Source organism: Crocodylus porosus, unplaced genomic scaffold (genome assembly GCF_001723895.1).
Source record: "Crocodylus porosus isolate Cpor-Errol unplaced genomic scaffold, CroPor_comp1, whole genome shotgun sequence".
NCBI lineage: Eukaryota > Metazoa > Chordata > Crocodylia > Crocodylidae > Crocodylus > Crocodylus porosus.
The window spans coordinates 105711916-105726646 of NW_017728906.1; the positions used below are offsets into that span (position 1 = coordinate 105711916).

General features: G+C 43.0%; 1 protein-coding gene across 1 annotated transcript in view; it reads right to left on the minus strand.

Annotated features, from left to right (window-relative positions):
* Positions 1–14731, minus strand: part of UBAC2 (UBA domain containing 2) — a 144006-nt gene that overhangs the window by 52632 nt on the left and 76643 nt on the right. The window contains exons 5-6 of the mRNA XM_019528490.1: positions 12395–12518; positions 10134–10181 (exon numbers count right to left, since the gene is read on the minus strand). Coding sequence (XP_019384035.1) covers positions 10134–10181; positions 12395–12518 — 172 coding nt within the window. The remainder of the gene's footprint in view (positions 1–10133; positions 10182–12394; positions 12519–14731) is intronic.

The following is a 14731-nucleotide window of genomic DNA, read 5'->3' on the forward strand; positions in this document are numbered from 1 at the left end:
CAATATACAAGAGTAAAACTTTATTTTGAGCTATAATACAATTGCCTCTATATATACTACTCAAAAAAACTACCAAGACAAATATTATTTTTTAAAATAAAATTTAAATTATAGTAGATGTTTGATTTTTCAGTACACGATTTGTTTTTTATCTGTAATCTGTTAAAATGATACCTTCTGAAAGATTTTTTTGTGTGTGGCCCTCAAGAGCTCACCAACATTCATTATGTGGCCCACCAACTGAAATAATTGCCCACCCCTGCTCTAAACCATCTACTACTTGCCACAGTCAGTGGCAGAGTGCTGGGCTAGATGGATCATTGGTCTGACCCAGTAGATCACTGCTTATGTTTTTATATAGACTGGGCTCTGGAGAACAGGTCCAGGTGCTGGATTCTGGTTGGTTTGGTTCATCTGGGCCAAAGTCACACCCCTTGCATGTGGATATAGTTTTGCACACTCTGGTAACTACAAAAAATGAAAGCAGTATTGTGAAGTAGGGGGTTTCACTTCCAGTTTGACTCCTTTCAGGCCTGCTTGGGAAATATGAACTTCAATGGGGTCCAGATCTTGAAGGGTCACCTATACAGTTTGTTGAGTACTTGAATGCAGTATTCCAATTCAGGCCCAGCTCAAATGTGGTCATCCTCATGATCTCTGGGTGCCACTCTCCCCTCTGAAGAGAGATATCTTGTCCAAGGCCCTTTACCTGCATCACAGATGTTTTGCAGGTGGGCAAGACTGGATAAATCGGTCTAATTTTTAGCCCATACCTGCACTATGCAGTGGGACTTGTTCTTTGCCCTGGCAGCAAACAGGAGTGGAGACTACCCCTTGTCTCCCCTCATTTGGATTCTCCTAGCATAGGGAAGTTAACATTGAGGTAGAGCTTTCCTAGCCTGTTCACTGTGAGAGTGAGACAGCCACTTGGCAGTGCAGTTGTAAGATGCCTTGGCTGGAAGCCAGTCCATGCAGTTCACGCTTTGGCTGGTGAGGTCAAATCCCTATATCACACAGAAAAGGAACTTGAACCTGGGTCTTCCGTGTTCCAGGGAAGTGCCCTGACCGTGGCTCTGGGAAATTCTGCCTTGGCCCTGGACAACCTTCCCAGCAACCATTATTGAGAACGGGCTCCCATGGCAAGTCTTTTGCTTTGATATATCTTCTTTTTTTTAACTCTTTCCTCCTCTCCCCGCCCCCCCAACCCCTCCAAAAATTTCATCCAACACTTCCCTACCAGCTGTAGACTTGTTGGACCTGCCTTCTCACCAGAGCTGTGTGCATGCATCCCTTTGAGAGTCAGGGCTGACATCCTGGCCCATACCCACCTGCACTCACACATACATCGGCTAGAGGTACACGTTTGACCCCAGTACTCTTTCCTGCCATGGCAGGGGGTCGGACTCGATCTGCTCAGGTCCCTGCTGACCCTAGAAACTATTAAACTATCTCTGATGTGGCGCGAGAAAGGTTGGAGCCAGATGGCTTAGAGTTATGTTATAGCCAAGGGGCTTCTGTTTTGTTTACTGTTTGACTGGAGGACCGGGTGAGGCTAGGGAACGGAGGAGGCCTCATAGGGGAGCCACGATAGAGTGGGAGCCCCAGCCCCAAATGTGGGCAGCAAGAAGCCCCAGAGCAAAGGGGGCACCGAGAGTGACAAGGGCTGCAGGGAGCCCGAGCACCAGAGGGTGCCAAGAGTGACAAGGGCCACAGGAAGCCCAAGCACCAGAGGGCCCCGAGAGTGACAAGGGCTGCGGCTAAGACCGAACAACGTCTGGTAGATCTGTGAGGCTTGGGGTGTGGCACAGGGGTGGTTGGAGCCATGCATATCCCATAAGGCTGGGGTGCTTGGACCCCATTATATAAACAAGGCTCAGGGTAGCAGGAACCATGACCAGGAGGACAAGAGGTAACCTCCCTTTCCTTTTTACAAGATCAAGACATGGCGGGCGAGAACGAGGGTGCTTTAACCCAAACTTGGCACGGTAGAGGGCGCTAGGGGAGAGCACGGCAACCCTAGGACGTTCCCCCCCGCCCAGCCTGGTACAGTTACCATCTTGAATTTTATTAGGTACAAATGGAGAGCGATCTTTCCCCTTCTTTTCTGCAATCAGAAAGTAAGTAAGTATTGAATCTCTTTCCACAGAGATATGGGGTGAGATAGTGGAGACAGGAGGGAAGGGAGGAGGAAAAACTTTTTTCTTACTGTTCCCAAGGCTAGCATGGAGAGTACCTCCTGCTGAAACAGAATCTTATGAAAAAAAGGAACAGGAAACAGGGATTTGGTCATTATCTGTTTGCTGCCACTGATACCAAAGTACCCACTGATCCAAAGGTCTATGAAAACTGCAAGTGGACCAGGCAGTTGTCAAAGAGAGAAAATGGTCTGTGTGGCACTAAAGGAGACTGCAGGCATGTGTTAACTGCACTATCAAAGACCAAAGGCCTCTGAACAGGAGACAATGCTTCATCATTACCCAAGCAGGTGAAAGGAACTAAGAGCGAAAGTGCATACTGTCTTTTATCCACTTGGTACTGGGCTTTAAGGTACTTCACAGATACTACTACTACAGTATTTCTTCCACCAAGAGCTTAGGTAGATAGATGAACATCCAGTGAGGTTGTGTATATTGATGTTCAGTCAAAGGATAAGATACCATTATGCAATATTAAAGATGAGAATTAAGCACTCAGAAACCAGGAAAAGTGGTTAAAACTGAGTTTTCAATATTATCTGAACTTTCAATCTTAACTGTCCCCTTGTGCTTATGCCTTAAGACAGAGTGGACAATTATTACAGCTACAGGACCACTTAGGGAGTTTTGATGAGTTGTCATGGGCTGGGTGAGCACCCTTCCCCACTCATGCCCACCCGTAACAGCTCACAAAAACTCCCTAAGTGACTGTGTTCCACACTCAGTTATGTGGATGGCATGGGGCCATGGGCATCTGAGAAGTGGCATCCAGGAGTAGGTCATGGAGGCAGAGCTGAAACTAGTACTGAGATCATTGAGTGGTGACAGCACGTGGCAGGGGCCTGGGGCAGAGCATGGCCCGGCATGACCCTATGATGGGCGTTTTGCAGGCAGGGGTATGCAGGGAGTAGATCACTGGTCTGCCTTAAGCCCTGGCCCCACACTGTCACTGCCCAGTGATCCCAGGGTCTCCACGAGACCACCCAGAACCCCCATGGGCAGAGTGAGCTTGGCCAGGTGGATGGGATGGGGCTGTGGGCAGATGGGAAGCAGCATCCAGGAGTGGGATATGCACATGGGGCCAGGGCTGAAATCAGTATCACAGGATGGTGACAGCATGTGGCTGGGGCCTGGGGCAGAGCAGTAATCTGCTCTTGACATGATCCTGCAACAGGCACTGGTTTTGCAGGGAGTAGATCACAGCTCTGCCCAAGACCCCAGCCCTACAGTGTAATCATCCAATGAGCCCAGGGTTTCCATGGAGACTGGCCAGGAACCTTGTGGGCAAGGTGAGCTTATCCAGGTGGATGGAATGAGGCTGTGGGCAGGTGGTGAGCGGGATCCAAGAGCAGGATATGCACATAGGGCCAGGGCTGGGATCATTATCACAGGGTGGTGACAGAATGCGGCTGGGGCCTGGAGCAGAGCCACAATCTGCTCCCCGCATGTCCCTGCCTGCAGAACCAGTGTGTGTCGCAGGGGTGTGTGGACAGTGAACTGTGGCTCTGCCCCAGGCCCCAGCCCCATGCTGTCTCCACCCTGCGGTCCCAAACCTGATCCCTGCTCCTGCCCCATCCACCCATCCTGCTCCTAGTTGCCGTTCTTCAGCCACCCAGAGAACCAACCCATTTGCCTGGCCACACACCCTGCCCTCACAGGTCCTGGGGCTGGGCTCTATGGAGACTCTGCCTACCTGTTCTGTCCAGTACCCCCAGGGGCAGTGGCAGAGACTGGCAGTGCCAACTGGAAGGAACCACGGCTGCAGGGGTTGCCAGAAAGCAAGTCTGGCCACCGCACCACCCCAGCTCCATTGTGTGCCTGGGGCACTGGGACCAGCCACCCATGCCTCCCACTACCAGAGCCAGACAGGGCCAAGGGGGCTGCTGTGGGCCAGAAAAAATCCCTTGGAAGGCTGGATCTAGTCTGCAGGCTATACTTTGCCCACCCCTTCCTTCAGATAAGGGTTTTTTTAACATCTTTTTTTCTAATATACAAAATACATGTTACACTACAAACTGTAATTTCTCAAATAATGTTATGCGTAGTCATTTATAATGCAGCATACAGAGACTTCAGAGCAGGGTTGCTTTTCAACTTCTAGTAGAGTAGGTCTAAGTAAGTCAAGTTTGAAATTCAGTTCTTGAGAAATTAAGAATCCTTAAAATTAGATGAGTGCAATACAGACTGTTTAAAAAGCAAACTTTGAAAAAGACACCTGAACATGCTCATTGGATATAAAAATAGATGTTTCAATACTACGACCACAAAAAAGGAAGAAAATCTGAAACATTCGGTTTTCTTCAAAATACTGCCCTTCCATCATAGATAAAAGGAATCCTGAAACATGAACTATGTGATGACTGAATGAGCTTGGACATGCCCCTCAAATTTTAATCCTGGAAGAGTATAACAATTAGAAATGTTAGGCAATCAGAATAATCAATGCTGGCGATGGTTTTACTTGTGTATGTGTGACAAGACGCCATGTCGATGCCGGTCGTAACATCGGCCCACCCATCTGTCTAGGGCAGTCCGTCCTGCCTCTCCTGCCACAACTCTGATGCTTCCAAAAATAGGGGTTATATGCAGGAGGCTGCCCATTTGGTTGCCCTGATGCCAAGGGCAAAATACACAGCTCCAAACTTCCCCTTACACCATGTCCCATTCCTCGTAGATGACATAAAAAAATCACTTCCAACTCCCCACGTCCCTTAATTGGGCTATACTCAGCTACCAGGCAATATTTGGTCTCAGATGTCCTCAGATGTACCTTGGCCTCTCTGCCGCCTTCACTGGGGCCACAACTCCACCAACTCAGCAGGCTCCTGGGTCTTACACCCCTTGGGCCACCTTATTGGCTTCGACCATGCCTCATGCCCCATTCACTGGACCTGGGCCCTGTTGTGGTGTGGTCCTTTCCCCTCCATGAGGTACCCACAAGGCAGCAGGGGCTGAGGCTATATGGGACCCCAACCTCACCTTTCATTGAAGAGGCACAGGTGTGGCATTTCCTGAAGACTGTTCCACCACAGGCAGCCCCACCACACCACCCAACCTCAGCAGGGTGCAGTTTCAGGTCTTACCCAGGACCAGAAAAATCCTCCATCCCCATAATTCCTACCCTAACCTTCAGGATGTTCTGGGAGCTGCAGTCTGCAGCTACATGCAACTGCCAGCTCAGCTACTAGGGTCTGGGTTTATACCCTGGCTGCGCAGCCCTCATCCAATCCAGTGGCCCCCTTGTGGTGATGTGATGGACTAACTGGGCCTAACTGTACCTGCTGGAAGCTTCACAGCCTGCCTAAGCCCCTTAAAGTGGCAGGCACCAAAGGTGTCCTGCCACGGTATGTTTAATGAAGTGAAAAATCAGACAGGCCATTCTAAGGAGCTTTGATAGTTTATGGGAAGCCCACTTAAACATAATACTTTTATTTCCAAGGTATTAGGTTAACCAATGAAGTGCTTTCAAAAGCCTTGCAGGGCCTTGTTATACATTAATTTTGAGGGGCTACAGCAGCTTTTAACCCCCGGATTGTCCACACATTAAATGATTTAAAGCACTCACTATGTGGCTCAAAGTTACACCACTCCAGGCATGATTATTTCTTGATCTGCATAACCCAGCTCCTGAACCATTAATGTGTGCCCACTCCCCACAGATGTGTAACTCAAGTTGAGTAAACTATATCATATTTACCTAATGAACCCTGTCTGACTGCAAGCTAGCACTAAGCCAATCAACATTTGTGCACCTCACAGTGTAACATGCAACAACGCCCTCAGATTCACTGTCTGAAAGTAACTATAACAAAGCCCAAGTCTATTTTTGTACAGTTGAAAGTACGTGTATGATGTATCAGTTTCTGTAACTTGCAGTTCCCTAATTTTATAATATAAAGAAACTATAGCTAGGCTTGTCTATCCATAAAGTAGTTTGTTTTTATACAAAACTGGAGGATCAAAAAGGGATTTTTTCAGTTCTAGCCCACAGCATGAGAATTTTTGTATGTAGTGTACACCTGATAAATTCAAGTACAAGAAATTAAATCAAAGTTAGATCCATGAAAGAAATATTAAAAATAAATATTTAAATCAGCATCATGAAGGTTTTTTCGCCAATATTTTTCTACATCCACTGCTTGCACAGAATCTTCTATTAAGTTTAGTAATGTCATTATTTCCACAGCAATCTATCTTAATAGTTAAAATTAAGAAACCTATATTGGTATATGAGAGGGGTAAGCAAACATTATTTTAATAGTAAATGTTAAGCAGCAATATTAAGAAAAACTTTCTTTGCATCATATGGCATAAAAAAGTTGCCCTTTACACATGTTTCATACTGACACAAGTTAAGCAAAGACCTATTTGAAGGCGAAGATAAAACAAAAGTTTTATGATTCTTATGGTAGAACATATAACCTCTTTACAAGGATGTGGTACAGAAACATTGAATCTACTGCTAATGAAGCTGAGACCAATTTCACTCTGTACCAGGAATTTTTTAAAAATGTTCCAACACCTAGAGAGGTTATATCAATACATATTTGTAGATGCATATATTTTTGTCATGGATGGGTCCCTCTTAAGTCACCAGGAGTGAACAAAGAAGGTTTTACAACTTTCTGCCTAGGCGTTTCCACATAAATCTACAAGCAGGGGACAGTGACTTATGAAGCAATATCCTCCTCTGCTCCACTTCAAACCAAAGTAGTCTATTTCAACTCAGTCTAACTGCATCAGCTATACCTTAAAGGTCAAATATAAACTGCAAGTGAACTGAATCAGCTTAAACAGAAAGCATTACAAAAACAAATTTGAGAAATTATGTTTGGAAAACTGTTCAGAAATGGTAGAATACATTTTGATGTTCAACATGAGCAGAAGTTTGATGAAAGATAGAATTCAGAACAGCACAGCATGAGTACCTAATTTGTGTTACTTAATGCAACTGGACACTCAAATGTATTACCTTTATAAATGACCAATAACACATTGCTCACTTGTTCACTATAAACATCTAAATACACATGGAATTCTGGATGGGCAATTCTGCTTAACAGTACTGGAAAATCTGACCCAGATTGATGATTATCACTTATATAAGAGCAAGAGCAATACCAGTGATCAAATATATAAATAAATAGTTGAAAAAATTAAACATTAGATACCTTGAAGAAATATGCAAATATATATTATAAAGTATCTATATTTTCCATTGCTAAAAGGCACATTATGAACCACTGTAGATGCAGATTTTAAAACATTCAACAAGCAATAACATCTTACTCCCTCAACTGTTCCCCCATTCCAATTTATATAGAAAAAGGAAGTCACTGGTTATATTTATAGGCATGATGATTCTGCTACACACGACATTGTTGGAATTTATAACATGTACTTGTCTTCTGAATTGCAACACTGATCTTGTGATCAGTGCTATGGTGTTCATCTCCTGCGTATGACTTACTTTTTGCAAAAATATCTAGAATTAGAAAATATCAGCTTGTACTAATGAGCTGTTTCTTAGCCATAAATCAGATAAAACCTGAATAATATTTTGAAACATGTACTGAAAAACAATGAATGTTCAACTCAATGTTATGGAGTCATTATAAATGAGGGAGAGATGAACATGTAAAATATTCTAAAAATATTTTGTTTCTGAAAATGAATTTAAACCAAATAAGTAAACTAGGTTTCATGTTTTAACTGTGCAATTTTGGAGAAAAGTGGCTATTTTTGGTAAATACTGACATAATGTATTTCTAAAAACATTTGAGGAAGAAACTTTTCTACAAGTTATGTCTGACAGAATGTCAGGACATGCCTACAATCCTGTATACAAGAGGTTAAATCCAGCTTCTGTTGCCTCTCCCCTGAACACCTGTGCAACAGGAAGGACTGGTAACAGGAAGAGTAAAATATCTGGAGGAAGTCACAGAAAGTCACAGATCTTCATTCAATCTCTGAGGGTTGAGCTGACTTTCAGGCCAGAGAAATTTAGTTATTCATTTTTCTTAGTAACCTGCTTTAATTTATATTATACAAATATTGAACTGCTGAATGGATTTCATTGCCTGTTACTGTATTTGTTTCTGGTAGTCATTCTACTGGCTCACAGCTTATTTTGACATAATCCTTGGAAATGGTGAAATACTGTAGTGGACTACAATAGTAATATCTTCTTTAGAGAGCCTTTAGATCTGTGCTTACAAGTCACTTTGCAGTTCAGATAGGAACTCTATATGGGAATAATTCATGGTATATTATTGATCCTATTTGCAAAGGGCATAATTTAGAATGCTTACTGAAAATTAACACTGATTAGCTTCCAGAGAGCTGACTACTTCCAGGCAGTCTAACAAAACTAAGATTTTGGGCCCAGAGATCTGGAGCTGTAATCTCCTTAACCGGATTCCAAGGACACAGAAATTTAGCAGAAATATTTCAGTGTCTCATTTCTTGGAGGAAAAAAGGGAAAGCTGATCAAAAAAACAAAATCACACCTCAAACACCGCAACCCGTATTGATATTTCAAATGTTTCAACTAAACTGCACAATAGAGAGGCAGAAATCACACCTTGTTCAACTGAGTAAAGTAAAAAAATGTCACACCTTCTTGCTGTTTCTACAGAGCACCATGGTTGTTCCACACCAGGGATGGGTGATTACTTGGGCTGGAGGGCCACTTAGGGAGTTTTGGTGAGCTGTTGCAAGCCAGGTCTGCACCCAGCCCTGCTCACAAAAGGTCACCAAAACTCCTTCAGTGGTAGATTACTGGAGTAGGTGGAAGGGCAGGGTTTCCACTGAGAGTGATCTGGGACACTGCATGGGCAGGGCACATTCAGTTGGGTGGATGGGATGGGGCCCACAAGTGGGCAGGGAGTGGCATCTGGGAGCAGGATGGGAAGGCAGGGCTGGGCCTGGGATTGCAGGGTGGTGACAGCTTGGAGCCAGGTCCTCGGACAGAGCTTCAGTCTGCTCTGAGCCCTGCCCCACACTGCCCCATGATCCCAGCCCCAGCCCTGCCTGCCTGTGCTGCTCCAGGACTCCACTCCCCACCTACCTGCAGTCTGAACCCAGCCAAGCATGCCCTGCCTGTGAGGGTCCTGGGCCAGTCTCTAAGGAAACCTCACCCATTTGCTCTATCTGGCGCCCACTGCCAGCAGTGAGTGGCAGGTGAATGGGCAGAGATACCCAGACAGTGTGGCCAGGCCTAGCAGTGGCAGCAGAGACTAGCAATGGCAGCTGGAAGGAGCTGCTGCCACCAGGAAGTGAGTTTGGCTGGTGTGCCATGCCAACCCAGCTGCATGCCCAGGGTGGCGGGAACAGCTGCACACACCATGGCCTGGACTACCCCCTGTGCCTGGGGCTGAAGGACCCACCAAAGGCTAGATAAAATCTCTTGGCAGCCTGAATCCAGTCCATGGGCTATATTTTGCCCACCCCTATTCTACACACATCCTGCAAGGACAGGAAAACATCAATTTGTGTCATTATAAGTCAAAGACTGCTTTTAAAATGAAAACGTAGCATCTGTTAAAATCAACAGGAATAAAACACTTGTGGGAATAAAGGATAAAGTATATAACAAACATTATATTACAATTCATGTTCTACTGTATTCAGAATACTCATTGTAATGTGCATCCAAACTACACCCACTGAGTTAAATGTTAGCAACCTGCAAATTTTAGTCAGCATATAGTTGGTTATCTCTTCATAAAGGAAGACACTACTGTTGTCGGTCTGTCTATCTTCTGCTAGCCAGTGCCTTAGGAGTTTTGCATGCAAGGCTAGAATGTGAATTTCTCTTGTTACAATGGGCTGTTATTTTAAGCTGTTATTTAATGATCTGTTATTTTAAGAGCTTAAAAATGCTGCAACATAAAAATGCCAAATATCACACATGATTTTTGAAATAGTAACACTTACCAGTCCACTTAAGGCTACAATCCAGATGTAGGAACCAGAGGTTAAGAGCTAGAAGATAAAAGTAATGTTAGAGAGTAGGTTTAGACTAGACATCCAAAGGCACTACTTCACAGTCAGGGCGGCTAGGATCTGGAACCAACTTCCAAGGGAAGTGGTGATGGCTCCTACCTGGGGGGTGGTCTTTAAGAGAAGGCTTGACATCTACCGGGTTGGGGTCATTTAAGCCCCGTTTTCTCTCCTGCCCAGGGCAGGGAGCCGACTGGAAGATCTACAAGGTCCCTTCTCACCCTACTTCTATGAATCTATATGAATCTATCATTTTAAAAACTGCTAATTGTTTTTACACAGGTGGTAACTCAACTCAAAGGGCTGATTTACTGTTCTCTACTAGTGTACAGGATTTCTATCTATTACGTCGAAGGAAATGATCAGGCCCACACATTTTTGCATAACCTCAGTTTCATATTAGCCGTGACCCCACTCCAGAACAACAAGAGATAGAAAAACATGATAACTCTGACAGCTATTCCTTTTCTACAATATATTCATGCAATTTATTTTCATATTGCGTTATTAAGTACAACAATATGCTTTGCAGGAAGTCAGCTATATCCTATAGGGAAAAACAGTTTTTAAAAAATGGATTAAAAGAAAGGAAGTGGCTCAGCAGGTCAGGGAAAGCAGGAAAAGACTTCCAAGAGGCAGCACAAGTTACATGAACAATTCTGAAGTGTGCAGCTGGGGAGGGCCCAGACAGCACATCAAAACTTAAGACAAAATGTATTTCCCTTCTCTTGGGAAACTCTTGATGTGGAGAGCAAGAGAGAAGGGGTGGAGTGAGTCTGCAAGAGCTGAACCAGACAAGAAAGAGATGCACAATTTCAGTTAAGGTACAGGTGACAAATCCCCTTGAGACCAAGAAATAACCTGAAAAAAATCAGATAAACTGTTTAAGGAAGTTGATCTGTGGAACAGCTGTCAAACGTATTATGTTTTTCCATCTTTTTGACCAGAATCATAAGACCACTTTCTACAGTATCTGTCTGCGGAAGGAATGATTTGAGGTGAGTCACAGTTCATAGGCAAACAAATAACCTACAACGTGTGTATGACAGTAGTTCTGAGCAAAACAAGGAAAGATCCAGTAGAGATAGAGTAACTAGTAATAGTAATAACCTGTTACTAAGGAGGAAGGGTAATGATCCAGGTGGGAAAACACTTGATGGGAAAATTTGGAGTCTTTTTTTAAATAAAAAGAGATGAGCTCCATGATGGCTTTGAGGGAAATAGCTAAGTATTCGGAGAGAGTAAAAGAGAATGAGTGCTCAAACAGGTCACATATAAAATACCCAGTGCTCAGTGACAAAAAGGATGAAGAGTAGATTGTTAGAGAAGTAGGCTTAAATCAGTGTTCTGAACTGGTCATTTGAAAATACATTTAAGCATACTTTATTCATTTTATTATTCTTCATTGGTAATTTTGGCAATATTTAATGTCTTATATAACATATACAAATTAACAGATCTTCTCATTGGATTTCATAATTCACAATGGAAAATGAGAGAAGCACTCACTCATTTGTAAATCTTTGGTGGACACTTTGTTCCATGTACTGAGTATATAATATTTGACCCTTAATTTTCCATGTGGTCCTATATAATATTGTTGTTTTTCACATCATGATTTTAAAAAGTGTTATTGTCAGATGGTAGTGTTATATATGAGAATAAAATATCACTACCGAGATGTAATCCAATCAAATCCTGACTGATGTCAAAGCATTAACAGAATCTTGCTATAAAATAGTACTATATTCTTAATGGCTTCTTGTGATAATGTATTAACTTATAAAATAAGAGTAGAAAAAAGGAAAAAAAGAAATCAGAAAAATCAGGATAGATATTTGTTGATCCTGTGGTTCAGTTATCACTAATTTCATGAAAGTAAAACATTTAACCAACATAATCTATTACAGAACTTGTACTTTATAGCTTTTCTTGAAGAACAACAGGGCGCGAAGACAATTAAACAAAAGTGATCTTGTATACTAACTCAGTTTCTACTTCTATTACAGAATGCCCTTGGAGTTTAGAACTGTTTGTCTTAAATATACACTCCACATGTGTTAAGTGGCATTTTAGCTCATTGGGCTATATTTACAGGGATAACATTACGAAGTTGAAGAGTATATAAAATTATTACTGGTAACTGCTAAATTATTAATTAAGTGAAAAGTGAACAAATTAAGCACATACTATACCTGTAAACCCAGTATATAGACCAAAGTTTTGTTTGTGATGGATAAGTGACCTAATATTTGTGTCACTTGCACTCTTGGAATGGAGCAATAAAATGGCACAAACAGAGCAAACAGAGGACCCAAACTGTAAAAAGAAAAAGAAAATAATATAACCAGTTAATAGGAATGGTTTCCAAACATCTCACTCCACAGCTAATTTCAAATATTAAATATTGTTCCTAGTTTCTTAAACATAAAAATGCTAATTGTGTTATTCTAGATCATTTCTACCGATTTTTAAAATTTCTCTCTTTGTTGATGTATTTGTCCTTTAACATTAAGTACATTTTACTTGGCAAAATACAGATGAGCAAGACTGCCTTAAATATATCTATATACTTTGAGGCCTAATCTTATCAACATTGCCAGTATATAACTGAAATCCAAAGTGTAATATATGATTTTCAAAAGACAGAAGTACTGGTAGTTAGTCATGTTAATCTGAAGTCAGGCAGAAAGGTAGGTAGATCAGAGATTCAGTTACTCTACAAGGCGGATCTCTATGTTTTTTTTACAAAGGCAAGGGACCACGCAAAAAAGATGGCGACTGACTTAGATAAACAATGAGGTATTGTGCAACAGACCCACAAACAAACACCTAAATAGTGAATATTCAGCACTAGCTAACTGTGTATGAAAGAAGTGAAGAGCAAAATAAAATAAATCTTCCCATTCTGTGAGGTTAAGAGTGAGGGTCAGGGATGGAACCATGACAGAATTTTTAATCTACCTGTAACGGGAAAAATTTTTATTTAAAAATAAATGAATCAGCAAAAGGAAAAAAGTCGCACTGTCTTGTGATAGAGTAAGTCTTTTCTGTTTGTTCTGAGTGTTGTTGTAGCCAGGATGGTCCTGGGGATAGTCAAATAAAAGATAACACCAAAAACCCTAACTGTATAGTTGGGAGAGATATTAAACAAGCTTTCAGGTACAAAGTTACCAGACCTGAGGAAGAGCACTTTGTGCCTGAAAGCTTATCTGACTTCTCCCTCCAACTATACTTAACTGGCTTATGTGTAACGTTTGTCCCTAGCCTATGTGTTTAGTAATGAAAATTTGGAATTGATTTGGTTTGGTTGATTTGACTTGGGACAAGAGAAATTTTCCTTAAAAAAATAAAAATAACTTTTTCTATATATACGTGACAAGTAAAAAAGACTAAGGAATCAGGAGGAGGAGTTGGGAGGGGACTGGAGAGAAGGCAGCAGAGGTGGTCCTTTGCGTGACTGTCACAGTTGGAGAAGACGGTGACAGGCACGCAGGAGCATAGTGTGATAATTGTAATGGGAAAGAAGATGGTACAACTGTAAAGGTGTGTTTTGGATTGTCATGTGAACCGTATCAGTCCTAAAACCAGTGTGTAAAGGTACAGGTGTAACAGGGAGCCCAGGGCTCCTGTTACTTTAAGGAGAAAAAATGCAGGAGAGAGAGCAGGCATCTGAATAAGGGTTGGCTGTAATGGGGTAAACAGCAAGGAAACACTGCAGCATAGGCAGAGGGCTGCACATTGAGGAAAGGTGAACACCAGCAACCAGCTGAAGGAACACTACTCTGAATAAGCTGGCTGCAAGCAAACAGAGAGTCAGAAGTTAAAGAGTACGAGAAACTACGAGTATCTATTGCAGAGCTATTTGCGTAATAGGGCAGAGACCTACAGTAGACAAAGGTGCTACTACAGCCACAGATATAAGCTGCTAGGGAGACCAGCCATCAGGCTAGGGTGACCACCCATCCCTAACTGGGCAGGACAGTCCCAGAATGGGAACCTTAAGTCCTGGTCCTGGGTTGCGTGACTTTGGGACAGCATTGGGATCCACAGGAAATGATGGGTTTCCCTTTGCAGGCGGGCAGCATTCCAGCCTGCAAGGGGCTGCTGAGAGCAGGACACAAGTGGCACCACATGCATGTGCATGCCCACCAGGAATACAGAGATGGGCAGGGCTGGGGCAGCCTACAGACTCTGTGCCCAAGCCAGGGTGATCCATTTGAATCTGGAGAGTGCAGAGGAAGGAGCTCCAGAGCTGGAGAAAGGCAAGAAAGCTCCTGACAAACACATGGGCTACCCTGGGGCAGGCAGGTAGAATGCTGCTGATTTAGAGGGAAATACGACTCAGAGCCAGCTGAACAGCTGTCGTCTGGGTGAAGGCACTGCAGAATTTGTGTTATAGCTAAGACAGCATATTCTTTTGTTAGTTATGACCAGCAGTTTGGGCCAGGACTATCAGGCAAGTCCCAGTGGTATCTGAGAAGCAGGTGACTGTCTTGAGCCCTGCCAGAGGGCAGGTGCTTGACTGCAGT